This window comes from Ixodes scapularis, unplaced genomic scaffold (genome assembly GCF_016920785.2).
Source record: "Ixodes scapularis isolate PalLabHiFi unplaced genomic scaffold, ASM1692078v2 PGA_scaffold0__279_contigs__length_252992795, whole genome shotgun sequence".
Lineage (NCBI taxonomy): Eukaryota > Metazoa > Arthropoda > Arachnida > Ixodida > Ixodidae > Ixodes > Ixodes scapularis.
The window spans coordinates 67,200,954-67,217,289 of record NW_024609835.1 but is presented as its reverse complement, the minus strand read 5'-3'; the positions used below and the strand labels follow the sequence as shown (position 1 = coordinate 67,217,289).

Here is a 16,336-nt window from a genome sequence, read left to right as displayed (position 1 = left end):
CGCGGACCCTTTGGGGTCCACGGAGGCATTCTAGGGGTCCGCGATGCCCTACCTCATCATCACGCTTGGCAATATGAGTTGTCTTTTTTTCAGGTCGAGAAGAAATGTTTCAGTTTTCGAGCGAGTTTTCTCGTGTGCATCTGAATAAGACAGGTCTACTGCAAACTACCACTTAGTTATATCCATTTATTAAATCATTATTATTTTTAACCTATACCTTTCCGCTCCTCTCACCACGAACGGAGTCCTTCATCAGCTCCGCCGATTCACAAGGGGTCCGCGAAACATCGATGGTTGAAAACCACTGCTTTAAAACATGACTAACCATTGTCCGGAGTCACGTCATCAAGTGCCGACATCAGAAGTAAAGTGTTTACCTTAAGCCACGATGGGAACTTGGAGATGTGCTTTGCTAGGAAGGAAGTGATGGTATCCCCATAGTCAGGCCGGTGTAGTTCGGCTTCATTGAGGGCGTCCACAACCAGAAGACAGCTGGTGTTGGGGATCCGCCCTGTCTGCCGGAGGCTGTGGAGAGGCTCTAGAATGCCTTTGAGCAGGGCGTCGTGGGGGTTTGTGTGGCACGAAGTAATACTCAGAACATCTTGCAGCCTGCAAGTACAAATGTTGGCCTCTCAGATACGGCTACACATTGGCCTTCAGTTGCTTCTCTGTAAGCTCAGAATTAGTAGAGTTTTAGTGCAAGCTGTCAAAAGAGTAGCAGAGGATTCATAGGCAAACACTCATTTGTAACTGAAGTGATTATGAAACATTATAATAAAAATAATATGTTGATGACAAAAAAATAAAAAAAAAGTTTACTCGTCATAGAGAGTACATATGAAAAACCAAGATGAATTTTACTTTGCACAGTGAGAAGACTGCAAATCAAAAGTAAAACATTTCTCCAAGATCATATGGTGCCATGGGAGAAGCAAGTAGACTTCGAGAAATTTGTTAACACCTTGCCTACTCATTTTTTCCTTCAAACAAAGTTTTGCTGGATGTAGCAAAACTTTATTTTAAAAGGCAACTTGCATCAAAATAAGACAAAAACATTTTCTTGACTTTCAGGTGTGGTGTGTGTGGTGACATTGTAGTCACGGGTTTCTTTGTGTGCTTAGAGCACATAGGTTGAGTCTGCACCATAAAAGGACACCCTCGAAAACCACTCCACCACCTCTTTAGCCTCTTTAAGGCTACTTTCAACAATGGCTGTCCTCGACTTGTTGGATGTGCCCACTGATTCCGGCCAGCATTAACTAGAGTCTGAAACCGTTGCTTCTGGCCTCACCCGTCCTCCCTGAGCAGGAGGTCCCGGTAGGCGACCAGCTGGGGAGCCTGGCAAAGCTGGGCGGCAATGCTGTGCACAAACTCGGGCACCAGGCAGGTGGCGTTGTTGTCCGCCTGGCAGAAGTGGTAGGCCACCAGGTGTGCCCCGAGGCAGCGGGCGCCCTCCTGGCTGGCACTCAGCCGGGGCTGGAACACCGACGACGCGCTGCCCCCGCCCACGCCGCCCAGCGGCCTCCGCTCCACGTCCCCATAGCGGATGCCTGAAACGAGAGACAGCGCCGTCGTGTACTGCTCGGTGCCGTGTCGGCGACATGCACATTATCATCAGTGGATGTTCCTCACTCTCAGTTTGCTGTCGCATGAATTTTTTTTACTAAAAGGCATTTTGGCTTGGAAAGTTCACTCCCACAGTCGCCGAGGGCATCAGAAATGCCTTCTTGTCGCACCTTAAGTGTCCTCTCTGCACACACTCCTGGCTCTTGACTTTTTCATTTCAGGGTGGACTACCATTTATTTATTTATTTAATTAATTAATTTATATGTTTGATACATAGTGCAATGCAGCTAGCAAAAAAAAAAAACACAATAGTATGTGCTTTCCATTCACAAATAAATGGTTCTCATAAAAAAAATGCTAGTGCGGCAGAATGTGCTCATCCAATGCATCAACTCGCATGCTAAAAGCTGGGGGTTCGTCCCTACTTTAAGTGAGCAAAATGCAAAAAAAGTGTCGATGTTGCATTTGTGCTAACTTTGTCGTGCAGTGTATATCAGAATCAAACAGAAGTGGACTATACTGACACAAATGATAATGGTAGGGAAGTGTAGAACTGAAAATAAGCCTACAATAAGGCAAACTTGTGCAAGTAACTAAAACAATAGTCTCTTCAGAGTTTCATTAAAAGGAAGATGGGGCACTTCTGCATTTGAGAAAAAACTCTTGACTTGTGTTCATTTCGCATTTAGAATAACAGATATCACAATTATGTATCAATGCGACACGCCGAAAAGCCATAAGAGCATTTTAATTTCAAAGTAGGGCTGAAGCCCCGCCTCCCTAGCTTTGGGCAGCCAAAAGATCTGTCGATGACGTCACAAACAATGACAGTCTTTCACGTTTTCTCGCGTTTAACAATACTTGCACAGCAAATGGTTTGGGTATTTGGGTTCATGGGGTAAATATTAGAATCCATATCTAACTCATGTTTGTCAAGAAGCTCCATAGCTTCCCTTTAAAGGACTAAGCGTACATACTCCTGTGATCATCGACGCATTATGTACTAACTTTTTTTCCCTCTTGCAGCTGTACTTTGCACCACAAAATAAGAAAGAGCATTAAAGAACCCAGCCATATCGTTTGTGAACTGTCCCTCACCAGCAGTGCCATAGGTGACTTCTTCTCTTTTCCGACCAAACGTGCTGTAATCCACCAGCTGCAAGATGGCAGCAGTCTTGCCTGAGCCAGGGCAGCCTACAATAACTACTCCTCGGTTGGTGTCCTTTTTTAGTTCCTGTAAGGACATGAAAATATTTCACCATAAGAAAAAATCCAAAGATGATAGCATACCATAGTCTTGTTCACAAAATGAAACAGAAGGTTTAGGCATAATAAGCACAGCAGTCAAACAAAGCAATAAACAATCCTTTCAAAATCAAAATTTTTTTTTTTGTGTCATGCTCAAACTAATAAAGTAATAAATTATTTGGCTGACTGAGTTGGGCTAAAGTAAAACTGAGATAAAAAAAAAAAAACTATTTTGTTAAGTAAAAATTAAACTTATTGAAAAAAAATATAATTTGTTGCAAATTTTTAGACATGGTAAGCCTGGAGCGGGGGCTAAAAAGGGTGTGGTTGAAGTGCTTATCTCGGTGCCTTTGTGTTGGTTGTTTGCCTTTAGAGAGTGTGTTGGTGCTTCAGGGTTTCCTTTTTGTGTACCTATAACTAGTGACCTTTTGTTGATCTCCAGGGTCTTTTGTTCTATGGTTCTTATCTGCCACGGTTGTGTGACCTCAGGCAGCGTTTGTTTCCTTGTGTGGTTGTGGACCTATTTAAGGATGTGGCCTGAAAAATACATCTTTAGCTGCGTTCTGAGTTTCGTGTCTGTCTGTCTTCTTTTTGTCCCCTCGCTCCAGGGTTGCCATGTCTATCCTTAACCAGCTCGCCTGCTTACTTGCTTTAACTACAAAATTCTACATTTTTTATAAACCCGTTCGTTTACAGATAATGCATGGCCAGTACGTAGTTTATAGCTATATATTCGTATATCAGAGGCACTGAATTTTTGAAACAGATATTCTTTCTAAACATTTTTTGTCAGTGTATAAAGTTGACAGCTTTATAATTCTTCCACTTGAAGTCCTGCTAATCACAATTACACTTCTTTTAGAGCTAAAGGCCAAAGCAAGCTTCAAATATTAGCTGCATTCTGATTATCATGCCAACTTGTTTCCAAAACAAGGATGCTACCTACAACCTGATTCAACTATGCCAACTTCTTCGTCATCTAATATGCAAGTACAGTACTGATTTCCATTCCCTAATCAAGTAAAAAGTTTTAAAATATGTCAAAGCTACTCAGACATATTAGATATATACAATCTAGTCATGTGTGAATAGTGGATTGAGTCCGAAGCACAAAGCGAATATTGGTTTTGGCCGAATATTTTCAAATTCGAATATCAAATAGTTTCTCCAAGCCTTTCAACACCGTGCATCATGCTCAAACGGAAATTCAGCTGAATTCATGCAGGTGGTTTCCAACTTCCACTTGTCCACTTCTAAGCTCAGTTAATTTTAATGTAGCAAAATTGTCAGAGCTATCTTAATCTAGGGGACTTATATGCAAAGATTCTTTCGGTTTTAAATTTGACAGAAAAAAAAAAAAAGCAAACACGAATGATGAACACGGGTTGTCGCCAAGACATAGCTTCCTAACATGTTCTCGCACAAGGTCGCGGCGGGTTAAACCCGTTGAGGGCGCTTCTCACCGAGCATGTGTGTACCGCGGGGAAGCAATACCCGCGGAGCCCGCGAGCTCCGCGGGTATGGCTTCTTTGCAGTGCACACGTGCTCCGTGAGAAGCGCACTCAACGGGGTTGACTCGCCGCGATCAACACTTCAGAAAGTATGAATATCGCTGTTCAACTTGAAACTAATATCTGTAAGTGTATCGTTCGAAACTACTATTAGAAAATCCAAATATTCGCACAACACTAAACAATCTTAATCTCTATCAACCGGCACAGTTATTACACTATTAGAAAAATTCTAAATTCGCCATGCTCTGATCATAAGCACACACAATTAAGCAGTAACAAACCGACACTCGGAACAGTTTCCAAGGTTACCTCGTCAATTTCACTGAAGAGCCACTGTCTGCCAACATACGGTGGATCATTGTCCGGCTGAGGAACCTCAAAAAACAGAGGCTTCAGTGCTGGTTGAGGTGAGATCTTGTACTGCAGTTGCACTCCTTAGGGGAAAAGTGCAATAAGAGGCAAATTAGTTATTAAAAGTTTAGCACACAATCGCTTTATGAAAGCCTACCAGATCTTTTAAATAAATGATGCGCGATAACAAAAAAGACGGAGTTTTTCTACTGATAATGGTGAGGGATATGTAAATTCCAATAACCTACCTCTCGCATGGCCAAGAGTGTGAGTTTTGCTTGAGCAATTAACTAATGTACCCCTCCTGTTGTTGGGTACACTATTATTCCCTGAAAATAAGAAATCCCTCTGTTAGTACACTGGCTCCAGTGAAAAGAAAAGTGGGCAGCATGGTGGCCAAGGGCAAGCCCATCAGCTTACTCTGTTGAAAGGGAGCCTTTCTGGAAGGTGATGGGGAAGAGCTGGTGCTCATTAGAGAGGCCACGCTATCTGAGCTCTCCTCTCTACTCGAGCCTCTCAGTATGCTCATGGCCTCCGCTTCCGAAGACCCTGTTAAAAAGAGGAAAAAATCTTATAAGTTTGAACAAATTTATAATTTAAAACTTTTGAGGTGCTTTGTCTTTTTACACATTCAATATCAATATAATAGGACTTTGTGAGACTGAATCTTAAGGAGCCTGGCCCAACAACTGTGAAGCAGTCTGATATATAGAAGAGTTATTTAAAAGCCAAAATTAAAAACTGTGCATCCTCCAAACGATTGATTAAGATGATTAGGAAAGTTAGAGTATCCACTATGGTGTAGGTAGATATTGTGCGAGTAACAATGCACCTGTATGATCTCGAAAGGTGAAAGTAAAAATCAAGTCAGCTATTCTTTCTTCAAAGTTGCCTTTATGCTTGGTGGTTGCAGTGTAAATACTGACTCACGAAAGTGTCAACTTAATGTAACAGATTGCAATGGCCACAATTTAACCTTGACATTTTTTAATATTCAAATTTCATACAGGACAATAGAGATAGGGCAACGTAACTTTAAACAAATATTATTCGGTTAGGATGAGCAAGCTTTAGAGCTTTCTAACATACGACCAAAAGACAGCACAACCTGAGCAATGAAAAAACAAGCAAAATTAATTTCACAATTCACAATGGATGTCTCACCGGTGAGTGTGGAAATGGGACTTGTGTTGGTTGATCCAGCCATGTTGATGTCGCTGTTGGCAAGGGATGATACGCTGGCGAAGGAGCCCTGACTGTGGTTGCTGCCGCTTGCGGGAGGAGGGGCGTAGGTGTTTGCAGGTGCCCCCTCACCCAAAAGGAGCCCCAGCCGAGTGTACAAGTGCTCTGAAGGGTGGCCCAAGCCGTTGGAAACCACCGTCGCCGGGGAACGCACATGTGGAAGTTCGTCATCTGCAGCAAAAGAGGAGTGAAATGTCGGTGCACAAAGGAGACAGGGTGATGTTAAGAGAATGCCCTTTTGCACAGCAAGCAAGCTCAGACCATGCCACCCTGGGGGCGATTCGGGTGAATCACAAAACAGGCTTCGTTAACCTTGACAAATGTTTCAATACAGGACTCCATCAGAGGTCGGTAGACGTGCACATGTCGGGCATCCTTTCTACAAAATCAATATATGTATATATAAAAATCTGACAGCCAATCAATATGCTATGGAACAAGCAATAAATGCCATGTGTTTTTAAACATCTCGAATATAAAGTAGCTAACCTCTTATGTACTAACTGATTCATAAAAAACATCTTAAATTCTTGGCATAAAGAAATCACAATGAAAACTGTAGTGATCTCATTTATTCTTTAACATAAAAAAAATAACTTTATTGTGCGAGACAAAAATGCATTTGTAGAAATTATTGTAGTTATTTCTGCTAATGCCTAATTTATAAAATTTGCTGTACAAAGCACGATTGCATTACAGATAGCATCTCTAGTTATGAATTTGGGTGTCCACTGATTCTAATATGAAAAAAGCATGAAGAAAAAGGTTAAAGTTAATAACAATGCAAAGGCCACAGAGAAAACATGCCAGACACATAGGCAGAATGCATGCTAGGTATGTGAACTGCTTTCTTTTTATCAATGCACATGCTACATTCATCTAGCCTTTATAAAGGCATAAAGGCATGCCACATGCCTTTATATGAGCATGACAGGTATTTACCTATGGTCCAAAGAGATTTTATTTTTCGGACCATATTCATTGGCCAATGCTGTACTTTGGCCAAGTCTGTCAAGAGTGAAAGAGTGAAAAGAATCAAGTTTATCAAGTTTAAGGAAAACCTTATACCACAGCCCAGAAAGAATATGACAGAAGGGGAACAATTTATGCCTTTATATTTCATTAAAAGTTGAAGCTATTTTGCGAGAAACAAGATAACACAAAACACCCCTGCTAGACCTCTTGGCTTAAATTTATTTAAAATAAAACTTGCAGTAAGAATTCACTGTATTTTTAATGTTGCCATGGCTACAAAACAATTTCTATGACGAGGTGTCAATCTAAGCACAACTTTGAAGTCGATGCACATACCTGACAAGGCAGTGTGGTTGTCCACGCTGACGGTAGACGGCCTTGCCATCTTCCGGTCCTTCCAGGAGATGTGGCTAATCTTTGGACTGGCCATACTTGGAGCCGGAGGGCCTGAATCACAGAAGAACAAAGCACAAACGACAGGAGTGAACCCTGTTTGTTACATGCGAGCTGCGTACGACTAACGAGAAAATTATAGTTTGGAAGCCTTCTCCTACCTCTCATTTGAGGATTTCTTGTCTGCATGAATGTTGTGAAGTGACCGTTGGTCTTCATGCGGGGCCTCGCTGCATTAGTGGGGGCTTTTGCAGCAGCTGCAAGCAAACAAAGAAAAGGAATGCACTCATGAGCATGATGCTCAAGGTTACAAAGTGGATGGATACCTTTGGGTATGTGGTGCACTGAAAGCATTGGTGCTTAGAAAGCCTATTTGTGAATGAAGGTAAAAATAGTGTTTCCATTTGAAGCACTCTCTTTGGGAACTTTTCTACAACCAATGTGTCAAAACTTTACAGTCAACGATTAATATTAACATACCAATCTGAAACATTTCTGAACCTTGCTGACCTTCATTCACACATTTCAACTCAGCAAGCCCGTCAAATACATCCATGGTAAATACCGAAATCGCATACTAACTTTGGTCATCAAAGAATTAAACACGCACTTCCTCACATGCTAAATTATATTTCATTGCTAGAAATTGCTAGAAATTGATATCATGTCACTAAAAAATATACCATTGCTACCATTGTATAAAAATGCACACTGTTTTTTTTTTTGTCTAGTTGATTATTTCTTTTTGCATTGTCTGCCATGTAGGGGTGTTGAGGGCTTGTCAAGCTGTACACAAACAGCTTTTTCCCTCGGCATCCCCCATCATCATGTGTGATGAAAAATAAAGATGATTTGATTTTATACTCTCTTTGAGTTTGTTCTTACAAATTATTGCAACACTTTCCAACGAAAACTTATTGATTGATGAATATATCTATCATATCAGTTTTCTGGAGTCATAGGCTTTAGTAGTGCTTTGTTGGAAAAGTCAAGTTTGCTCAATCCACAAAGCAAATGAGCCCAAAGTTTTCTACACTTTGGACAGTTTCCAAGCTCAGTAAAACAATACAAATAACCAAAATTTGGTTATCGTTACCCTATGACATCACAAGACCAAATTTGACCCCACTTTACTGCCAAAGTTTAGATATTCCTAAGAACTCTCTTAGAATTCCTAGAGGGTGTATTTTTAAATTAATAGAGATATTATACACCAGTATTTTGGGGCCTTTTGTTTTCCTACTGTTGACCATTGAAGCAGCTAGGTAAGAAAGTGATGTTTCTTGATTTTCTCACTTTGTGGGGGCCACATGTTTGACCCCTTCACTCATTATTGCACTCAAATATGATGTTATCTTCCGACTGTAGAATGAGTTTTTAGAACATCGAAAATGTTTAGGTCATTCATAACATATTAAAGCAGTATAAAAAAAAATAAAGATGTCACCTTGTCGAGGTAAGATACATGGACAGTGGAGTAAGACTTTTTTTTTTAAATATTAGCTTCAAAAATGTCGCAAAACGTTACAAGAGATTTCTTCCAAAATAGGCATAGTGGGTGTGTAATGCCTTTTCATGGCTTCTGCACCTCATTTTCAGGTTTAATAACACCATTCATTTATTTATTTTACCCTCAGGGCCAAAAGCATTACAGAAGGGAGTGGTGATTTTTTTTTGTTGCTTTTTTAGATGCAAACAGACGAAAAAAATACAAATGTCTACAGTAATAGGAACAAAATATACATTAGTTAATACAGTCATCTTCCCAAAGGCATGAAGAAAGGCTGGAGTGTGTACCATCATCATCCTGGCTTCCCCAAAGAAACTCATGCAGTACAATTTAGGAGAGTAACACGTCCTTTCACCTGTGCTCAGTGCTTGCAGTTGCCCGAATCAAGCGGTCAAGCGTCGGCATGATATCATACTTCAAAGGAAAATATTCAGTTCCACCTGAATTCTTAATTGGGTAACTTAACTTTGCTAGCGTGTTCATAATGCAAACACCATCATTAAAAAAAAAAAAAAAATGTAAAGCTTAGATTTATGTGTACTTTCACCGCATAGCACTCGAGTTGAGGGTGAAGCATACAGGGCCGTTGGCACTACGCTCGAAGACGCGAAGAGGGCGGGAGTTCATACAGAAAGTGAGTTTCACTCTCCAACCAGCAGTCGTTGTTTTGTCGCAGACCAAAGGCTAGTTTTGTGCACAGCTCGCTCGTATCAGGCCGCGTTCCAACAAAAGTACGCACCCTCGGCGGCGCAGATTGGGCATCCGGGGGCGTCGGCGCTGAGCATGCAGTAGTAGCAGCGCTCGTGGCCGCAGTCCTCGGTGATGCGCCGCCGCTTGCCCTTGTCGAAAGGCACGTGGCACGTGGGACACCGCACCGTCGTCGGGGACACCACCAGCTCGTCCATCATCTTGCGGATGGTGCGCGGGTCTAAAACGACAAGAGATAACCGTTCCTTCAGGCACAGTAGCGCACGCTCGCCAGATCGCTCTGAAAGACAAAGCGACAAAGCCCCGCATGCCATATCGAGTTGTGAGACGTTTACTATATCAGTTATCTGTAACATATGAGAACGATTATATTAGGTACTGTGTCCATGATGCTTGTGTTTCTATACCTTAAAACTTTTTTTCTTGAAGGGGGTCCTTAAACCGCGTGGCCAGAATGACACTAAGTTACAAAATCGATAAATCGCAAAATTAAACAATGCATAAAAAAAAAAAAAAAAAAAAAAAACGAAGGGGTTGCGGGGAAAGGGGAAAATATAGAATATTTGTTTTGAGAAAGAACTAAGATTTCACCATGATCAGCGCCACAGCACAAACTCCGTTTTTCGCTCCAGACTTTTTTAGAGTGAACGGTACTGAAATTCAGGTTTTTATATAAAAAAATAATAACACCTGCGGTTTTGCCCGTGGTGCCTTTTTCTTTCTAAATTTTTATTGAAAAAAAAACCCCATTGAGTGTTCTTTTTTTTCTTTTTTTAATCTACTAGGCGAATTTATCAAATGTCTCCCTTCTCAAGAACGTAGGCCTCGGCAACATAAAGAAGAGGTACTCGACGTAGCCAGCTTGAGGCGCACGCAATACACACGCTCGCTCCCAAGGTTCCCCAGCATTAGCGCTAAACCGCCTTGCGCATATGCGCGCATGTGCAACTCTTTTTTTTTTTTTTTCGGTGACGCACAATACGAGCATTACGTGCGAAGCAAACAAAGGCAGTGGCAATCCCAGAGTACCACTGTAACCAGCGTCTGTCCGCGTCGCCGACAAGGTGCCAGCGCCTTCCCACGACCAGACCCTTCTCATGACCCCCCGAAGAATACGCCGGGCGGCCGACGAGATACAAAGTCGAGACGTCAGACCGCGTTCACGAAGACGCTGAAACGAGCCTTGGAACGGAACCTCCAACTTGCTTGAATGGAACGGGAAAAAAATCACTACCCCAAACCCCCCCCCCCCCCCCCCCTTTCCCACAAAAAAAAAAAAAAAGAAATGTTAATTGGGTTAAGGATGCAAGCGCGGCATCTGAAACTGCGCGAAAGAGAGCTATGCGCAACTCAGAACGTATTCCACGGTCCAGAACGTAGTCAAGTAGCGCCAAAAAGGCGTCGTCGCGGCGCTCGGCGTGTTTTGCGTGAGATATCCCCGCCTAAACCTTCCACCCGCAGAAAAAGGCGTCGGATCACGGTGCATTTGTGCGTGCACAAGGACGACCAGCGTCGTGACGATGCACTTTTGGTGCTACCTGAGTGGCTCTGCCGGGTCGTAGAGTCGGCTGCGCCCTTGATTTGGTGTGGATGGAACGGAGTACGGTTTGGAATGGACGGTGGACGAGTCTAATTAGACTGGCAAGTTCCGGAGTTGGACGTATATCACATCGATTGGATATATGCGCGGGAGACATACCTTCGACTGAGTCGCCGAAAAGCATGATGAGCCAAAACTAGCTTAATATAGTATTGTCAGAAGTGTTGGCTACACCAGCGTATAGTGACAGAATGGCTCGTAGAGGTTTCCAGTAGCCGTTCTACCAGGGCTTCCCACGCAGTTATTTCAATAAACCAAAGTATATATATATATATATATATTGGCCTATTCTGTTTTCAGCAAGTGGTAAAACAAGGCAACGCACTCAACCTCACAAGTTCTGTGCAACTGTTTTCGAAAGTATAGGCGAGAGGGCGTTGGCTCTGAAAAAAGCCTATAGATGGCGAGGATATCCCCACTAAAAACATTTTCGGTCTTCTACCCACTCCTCTCAGAACGCAGCAGGCCAGCAGTGAATGTTTGATGTGGTGAAAGCCGCTTAAATCGCTTAAATGTTTGAAGCGTTGAAGATCGCTTTAACACTACAGGAAAGAAGCTCCTACATAAGTAAACGTTTTCCCTTCCTTGCGGAATCATTTGTCACCGTTCCGTGCGTTTTAAGAAGGGTCGATATTTGACTCGACAAAAAGATAGTGTTGATCTATGTGCTGCATAAAAGAAAATATATACCCAAAAATATCCAAGTCAAGTCAAGGAAAATACCTACCTTCCAAAAAAAAAAAAAAAAAAAGCCGAACGTTTTGATTAACGTTTATATCTGAATAAACCACACAACTAGAGTACACGTAGTACGAGGTTGTTTCAATAAAATGTTATAAATGATCATCGTTTCGTTTCATGGACCACGGGCACCCATGTAAAAGGCAGATATGCAGGATGTTAATTTTAATTAAAACACATTAGAAAAAAGAAGAAAAAAAAGGGGGGGGGGTGCGATTCAGAAGAGTGCCGTCCTCACCATCTATTCATCAGGCTCGGAGGACATTAGATCAGGGTATCATTGTCATGGGAAGTTGACTAATTAACAAAAACCCGTTAACTTTTTAATTATTGGTTTTAAGGAGTCATGTTGCAATTGCAGTATTGATTACAATTACTATTCAAGGTCAGACCAATTAAAATAATTTGCAAAAATGTAACAGTCTTTTAGATATTAATTGACAAACCTTCACGGTTTCGAGCCGGATTTAGAAATCGCGCTCAAAGAGAGCGCGGCGACTTCAAGCCCTGCCCACACTGTTACTTGGAAGAGTGACGCAGTGACTTAAATCATGTCGCCACTATCTCGGTAGCGTGTCCTTGGCGAGTGCGCCAACGACACAAGTGACGACATGAATGAAACGAATATGTTAATCTTCTAAACGCCGTCGTGGGCAGGGCTTCCAGCGCTCTTTTTGGGCGCAACTTTTAAATCTGGCACAAAAGCGTACAAATAAATCAATGAATATATAAAAAAAAAAGACTATTACATTTTTGCAAATCATTTTAACTAATCTGGCCTCTAATTGTGCTTGTCGATACTGCGATGTCAACTTGACCCCTAAAGCCAATCATTAAAAAGTTAATTAACGAATTTTAGTTATTTAGCCATAACGATGATCCCCTCATCTAATGTCCGCAGAGCCTGATGAATACATGGTAAAGACGGCACTTGTCTAAATCTTAGCCCCCCCCCCCCCTTATTATTATTATTTTTTATCTGTTCGAGTTAAAATATAACTCGAACCACCTCTTATAACCATAACTCTTGTTTCTACACCGTTGGTACCGGGGAATGTAATATTTTAAACTTCATTCGCTAAGTAATAATGATTTGTATAGAGGTCACACAGTAGATTACTCAGTTTTGTACTACACATAAAACTAGTATCATCAAGAGTTTCGTGAAAACAAAGCGTGTACGGCGCGTCTTCATGAAGTATGCATACCAACATCCAACGGGGGTCATGACCTCTGCGCGCGTGGCAGTTATCTCCCCTAACCCCGGCAGTCGGAGGAAGACAGCCAGAACAGAACGTGACCGCCATTAATTAACAAACACTGCGAGCGAGGCGATAGAATCGCTCTTCCAACCGCGAAAGAGCGAGGCAGAATTCCTTAAGCCGAAATAAGTCAAGGACGCGCAAGCTCGCGCTAGGCCTAAGGAAGGCCTATAACCCTAGAGCAGGGATGGGCAAAATACAGCAAATATGTATCGAAATACAAATACAAAATACTTCGTCAAAAATGTATTTAATTACAAATCTAATTACATTTCCGAAAAAGCATTTAAGTACAAGATACAAATACAACCAAATGTATTTGGTCTCCCTCCCAAATACTTTTCCAAATACATTCCTCAAAATTTGCGTCAGCGACTTCAGGGCACCTGCAACGGGTTTCTGGGTATCTCATTTTAATGTTGCATCGCACACTCGGGAGTTAGTATGCGAGGCTCTAGTAACGTAATAGAAATATAATCACAAAAAAAAAATGTAATCAGCTTGGACGTAATAGGTGAAAAAAGTACACAGCTTCAAACAGCTTTTTTTGTCGATTACATTTTAGTATAGACCAACAAAGAACCGAGACGACCAAGACGCGCAGCACTAGCTAGATAAATTTTTATTGTTGCAACTCGCACCAGTTACAAAAACCTGGACGACCCGCGCATTTAGAATGTTCCAGGCAAAAATATGGATGGAAATCAGGCTGGAAAGCATCACAAGTTGTCACAGGCACTTATTTAGCCAGTCTGACTGTGAACGTCGATTTCGTCACTATTCTTGCCCTGGACTAGCACCGTAATCATAAAGTCACTAAACAATAGTGCTTGATTGAGAGACACTGCATTCGGTGCAGAACGTAGTTTTCTTCCTGCTCCTGACAGTGCCTTTAAAATAAGGCCGGAGGAGAAAAAGAAAAAAAAGCCCCATGGTTGAATAAAGGATGGAGAGTATATCTCACAAACCACATGCATAAAAACAAGAATTGTAACTTTGGCAATAACATTTATTTAACGTAATAGAGGCAAGTGCCGCGGGCGCCCGGCGTGCCCGCAGTGAGCGAGACGCGAACTGCCGCAAGACTGGTGTATGCATGACGATATGAAAAGTTTCTTGGTTTGGTTGTTGCCGTTGGCGTTGAGATGAAGAAAGAGCAGCTTTGGACACGTCTTAGGATGAGCAAAATGAGTCGTGACAATAAATTTGAGGGATGTATTTGCACCCACAAACTTGTATTTAATTACAATTGTATTTGAAACACATACGTTTTAGTATTTAAATGCACACGTCAAATACATTACCCAATTTGTAATTAAATACAAATGCAAAATACACAAAGTATTTGAAATACGTATTTCAAATACTTGTATTTGAAATACTGCCCATCCCTGCCCTAGAGTAACTGTATAGGGACCATATTCAGTTACTCTATTTAAACCCTGCCTGATATCCTCCCGGGATGCCTTTCTCTACTCGCTGCTGAGTGGAACACTCGCCAACCAAGCGCTAACCGCATAGACTTCCTCAAAAGATCGCGGCTGCTTTTCGCTTTTTGCTTTCGGTCTGCTGAAATGGCACTACGTAACGATGGAGAGCAGAGGGCGCAATGTACAAGCCTACGAAGCCAATCTAAAACCGTGTGAGTGCCACGTGAACTTCGGGAGGGGCACAGCGACGGGGGGGGGGGGGGGGGTCACGTGGTACAGCACTGGATTGGCTAGGATGGATCGCAAGGTAAAACGGGGTATGGTACGTTCGCTTTAATAAAAAGGGCACGAAAGTGATTTTTTTTATATCCTCGTTTTATGGTCATGCATAGTTCAATGTACGACCTCTAAGCATCCTTAAAGAAAACCTCAAATTACATTCATTCCTAACTTTCTTGGACATCAACGTCTTGCGAATGTGCAACAACAACAGAACAACAATAAACATCGCGATGTTCCCCGGGAATATTTTAGATGACAACCATAAAAATTGGGTTGTGTGTGTGTTTATACAGCCTAGAACTTGGTCTGCCTCACAGGGGCGACGAGTCTCCCAGCTGTAGATGAGCAATTTAGCCAGTGCGGTACAGCCGCTAGCCTGGGGTCTTCAACGTGCATCACGCAGTAGTGATACACGACCGCACGCCGGTACGATGCTCATCCAGATTGAAACGGGCAGGGGTGGGGCTCGAACCCAGGATCCCTGGGTTCTGCAGCGCGAGCTTTCGCTTCACGTGCTCCGAGCTGGTGTGCGCTAGACCACTCGGCCATCGATCCCCAGATGACAACCATAAAATATCAATAGACAGTAATTACATTTTTGGACAGATATGGTTTTTATTCCACGGCTCTACAATTTCTTTGTATTGAACCCTATAGGCCACATTCACGAAATTATCGATTTCTGCTTTTCTTGACAGAAGATCGTAATGTTCCCGAGGATTGTAATTGGTTGGGCATCATACAACGAAAATCAAATAGAATTTGATATTACCTTGAAAACTTTTTATTCCATAAAATGTCCCAGAAAGTCGTGCGCGGCCGATTTGCGTATGAAAAAAAAAAAAAAAAAAAAAAAAAAAAAGTGATTAAAGATCTCAACATTTACCATTGGAGCAAAATGACAAATGGCGCTACCAAACCTTGCTGAATATGGTCGAACGACGGACAGCGCTTGTGAGCCTGCGACGGGTTCCCGCGTGGACGAGCGGGACTGGTCGGCCACTCGTCCAACGCGGGAATCCAAGGTCCGTCATCCGGCCATATTCAGCAAGGTTCGGTTACGCCATCTGTCGTTTTGCGCCAACGGTGCACTGTGCACCTATGGATAACAGTGCATCTGAAGGCCCGTTCACACTCTTGCAACCGAGTACGACTGAGAAAGACGAGAACGGTTTTTAAGCCCCTTGCGATCTCTCAGGACCAGCTCCGCTGCAGCGGAAAAACCGGTCTGGTCTCTCTCGGTCTTACTCGGTCGCAACAGTGTGAACGGCGCTTGAGAGGCAATCAGAAGATAAACATCTACTCAACCTACGTGGCAACCAGTGAAAAACAAGCATGGAATGGAAAAATCTATAACTGTACCGAAAAGAACATGAAACACAAAATTTAATGGAGAACCTGTCATAATTTTGGGAGACTTCAACTGACACAGAGCAGAGCTAGGAGGAAAGGACCACAAAGCCGAAAACTTCAGAAAACTTGTAAAAAAATTAGAACCTAGAAAAAGCAAATC

The 16,336-nt window shown here is 42.3% G+C and overlaps 1 protein-coding gene across 1 annotated transcript in view; it reads right to left on the bottom strand.

Moving 5' to 3' along the window:
- The window catches only part of LOC8040702 (protein TANC2), a 36,418-nt gene extending 26,695 nt beyond the window's left edge, over positions 1–9,723 (bottom strand). The window contains exons 1-11 of the mRNA XM_029966348.4: positions 9,540–9,723; positions 7,452–7,547; positions 7,234–7,344; positions 6,865–6,930; positions 5,845–6,093; positions 5,101–5,229; positions 4,929–5,009; positions 4,639–4,763; positions 2,666–2,801; positions 1,292–1,550; positions 378–609 (exon numbers count right to left, since the gene is read on the bottom strand). Of these exons, the coding sequence (XP_029822208.3) occupies positions 378–609; positions 1,292–1,550; positions 2,666–2,801; positions 4,639–4,763; positions 4,929–5,009; positions 5,101–5,229; positions 5,845–6,093; positions 6,865–6,930; positions 7,234–7,344; positions 7,452–7,547; positions 9,540–9,708 (1,653 nt within the window). The 5' untranslated portion in view covers positions 9,709–9,723. The remainder of the gene's footprint in view (positions 1–377; positions 610–1,291; positions 1,551–2,665; positions 2,802–4,638; positions 4,764–4,928; positions 5,010–5,100; positions 5,230–5,844; positions 6,094–6,864; positions 6,931–7,233; positions 7,345–7,451; positions 7,548–9,539) is intronic.
- Between the last annotated feature and the right edge of the window lie 6,613 nt (positions 9,724–16,336).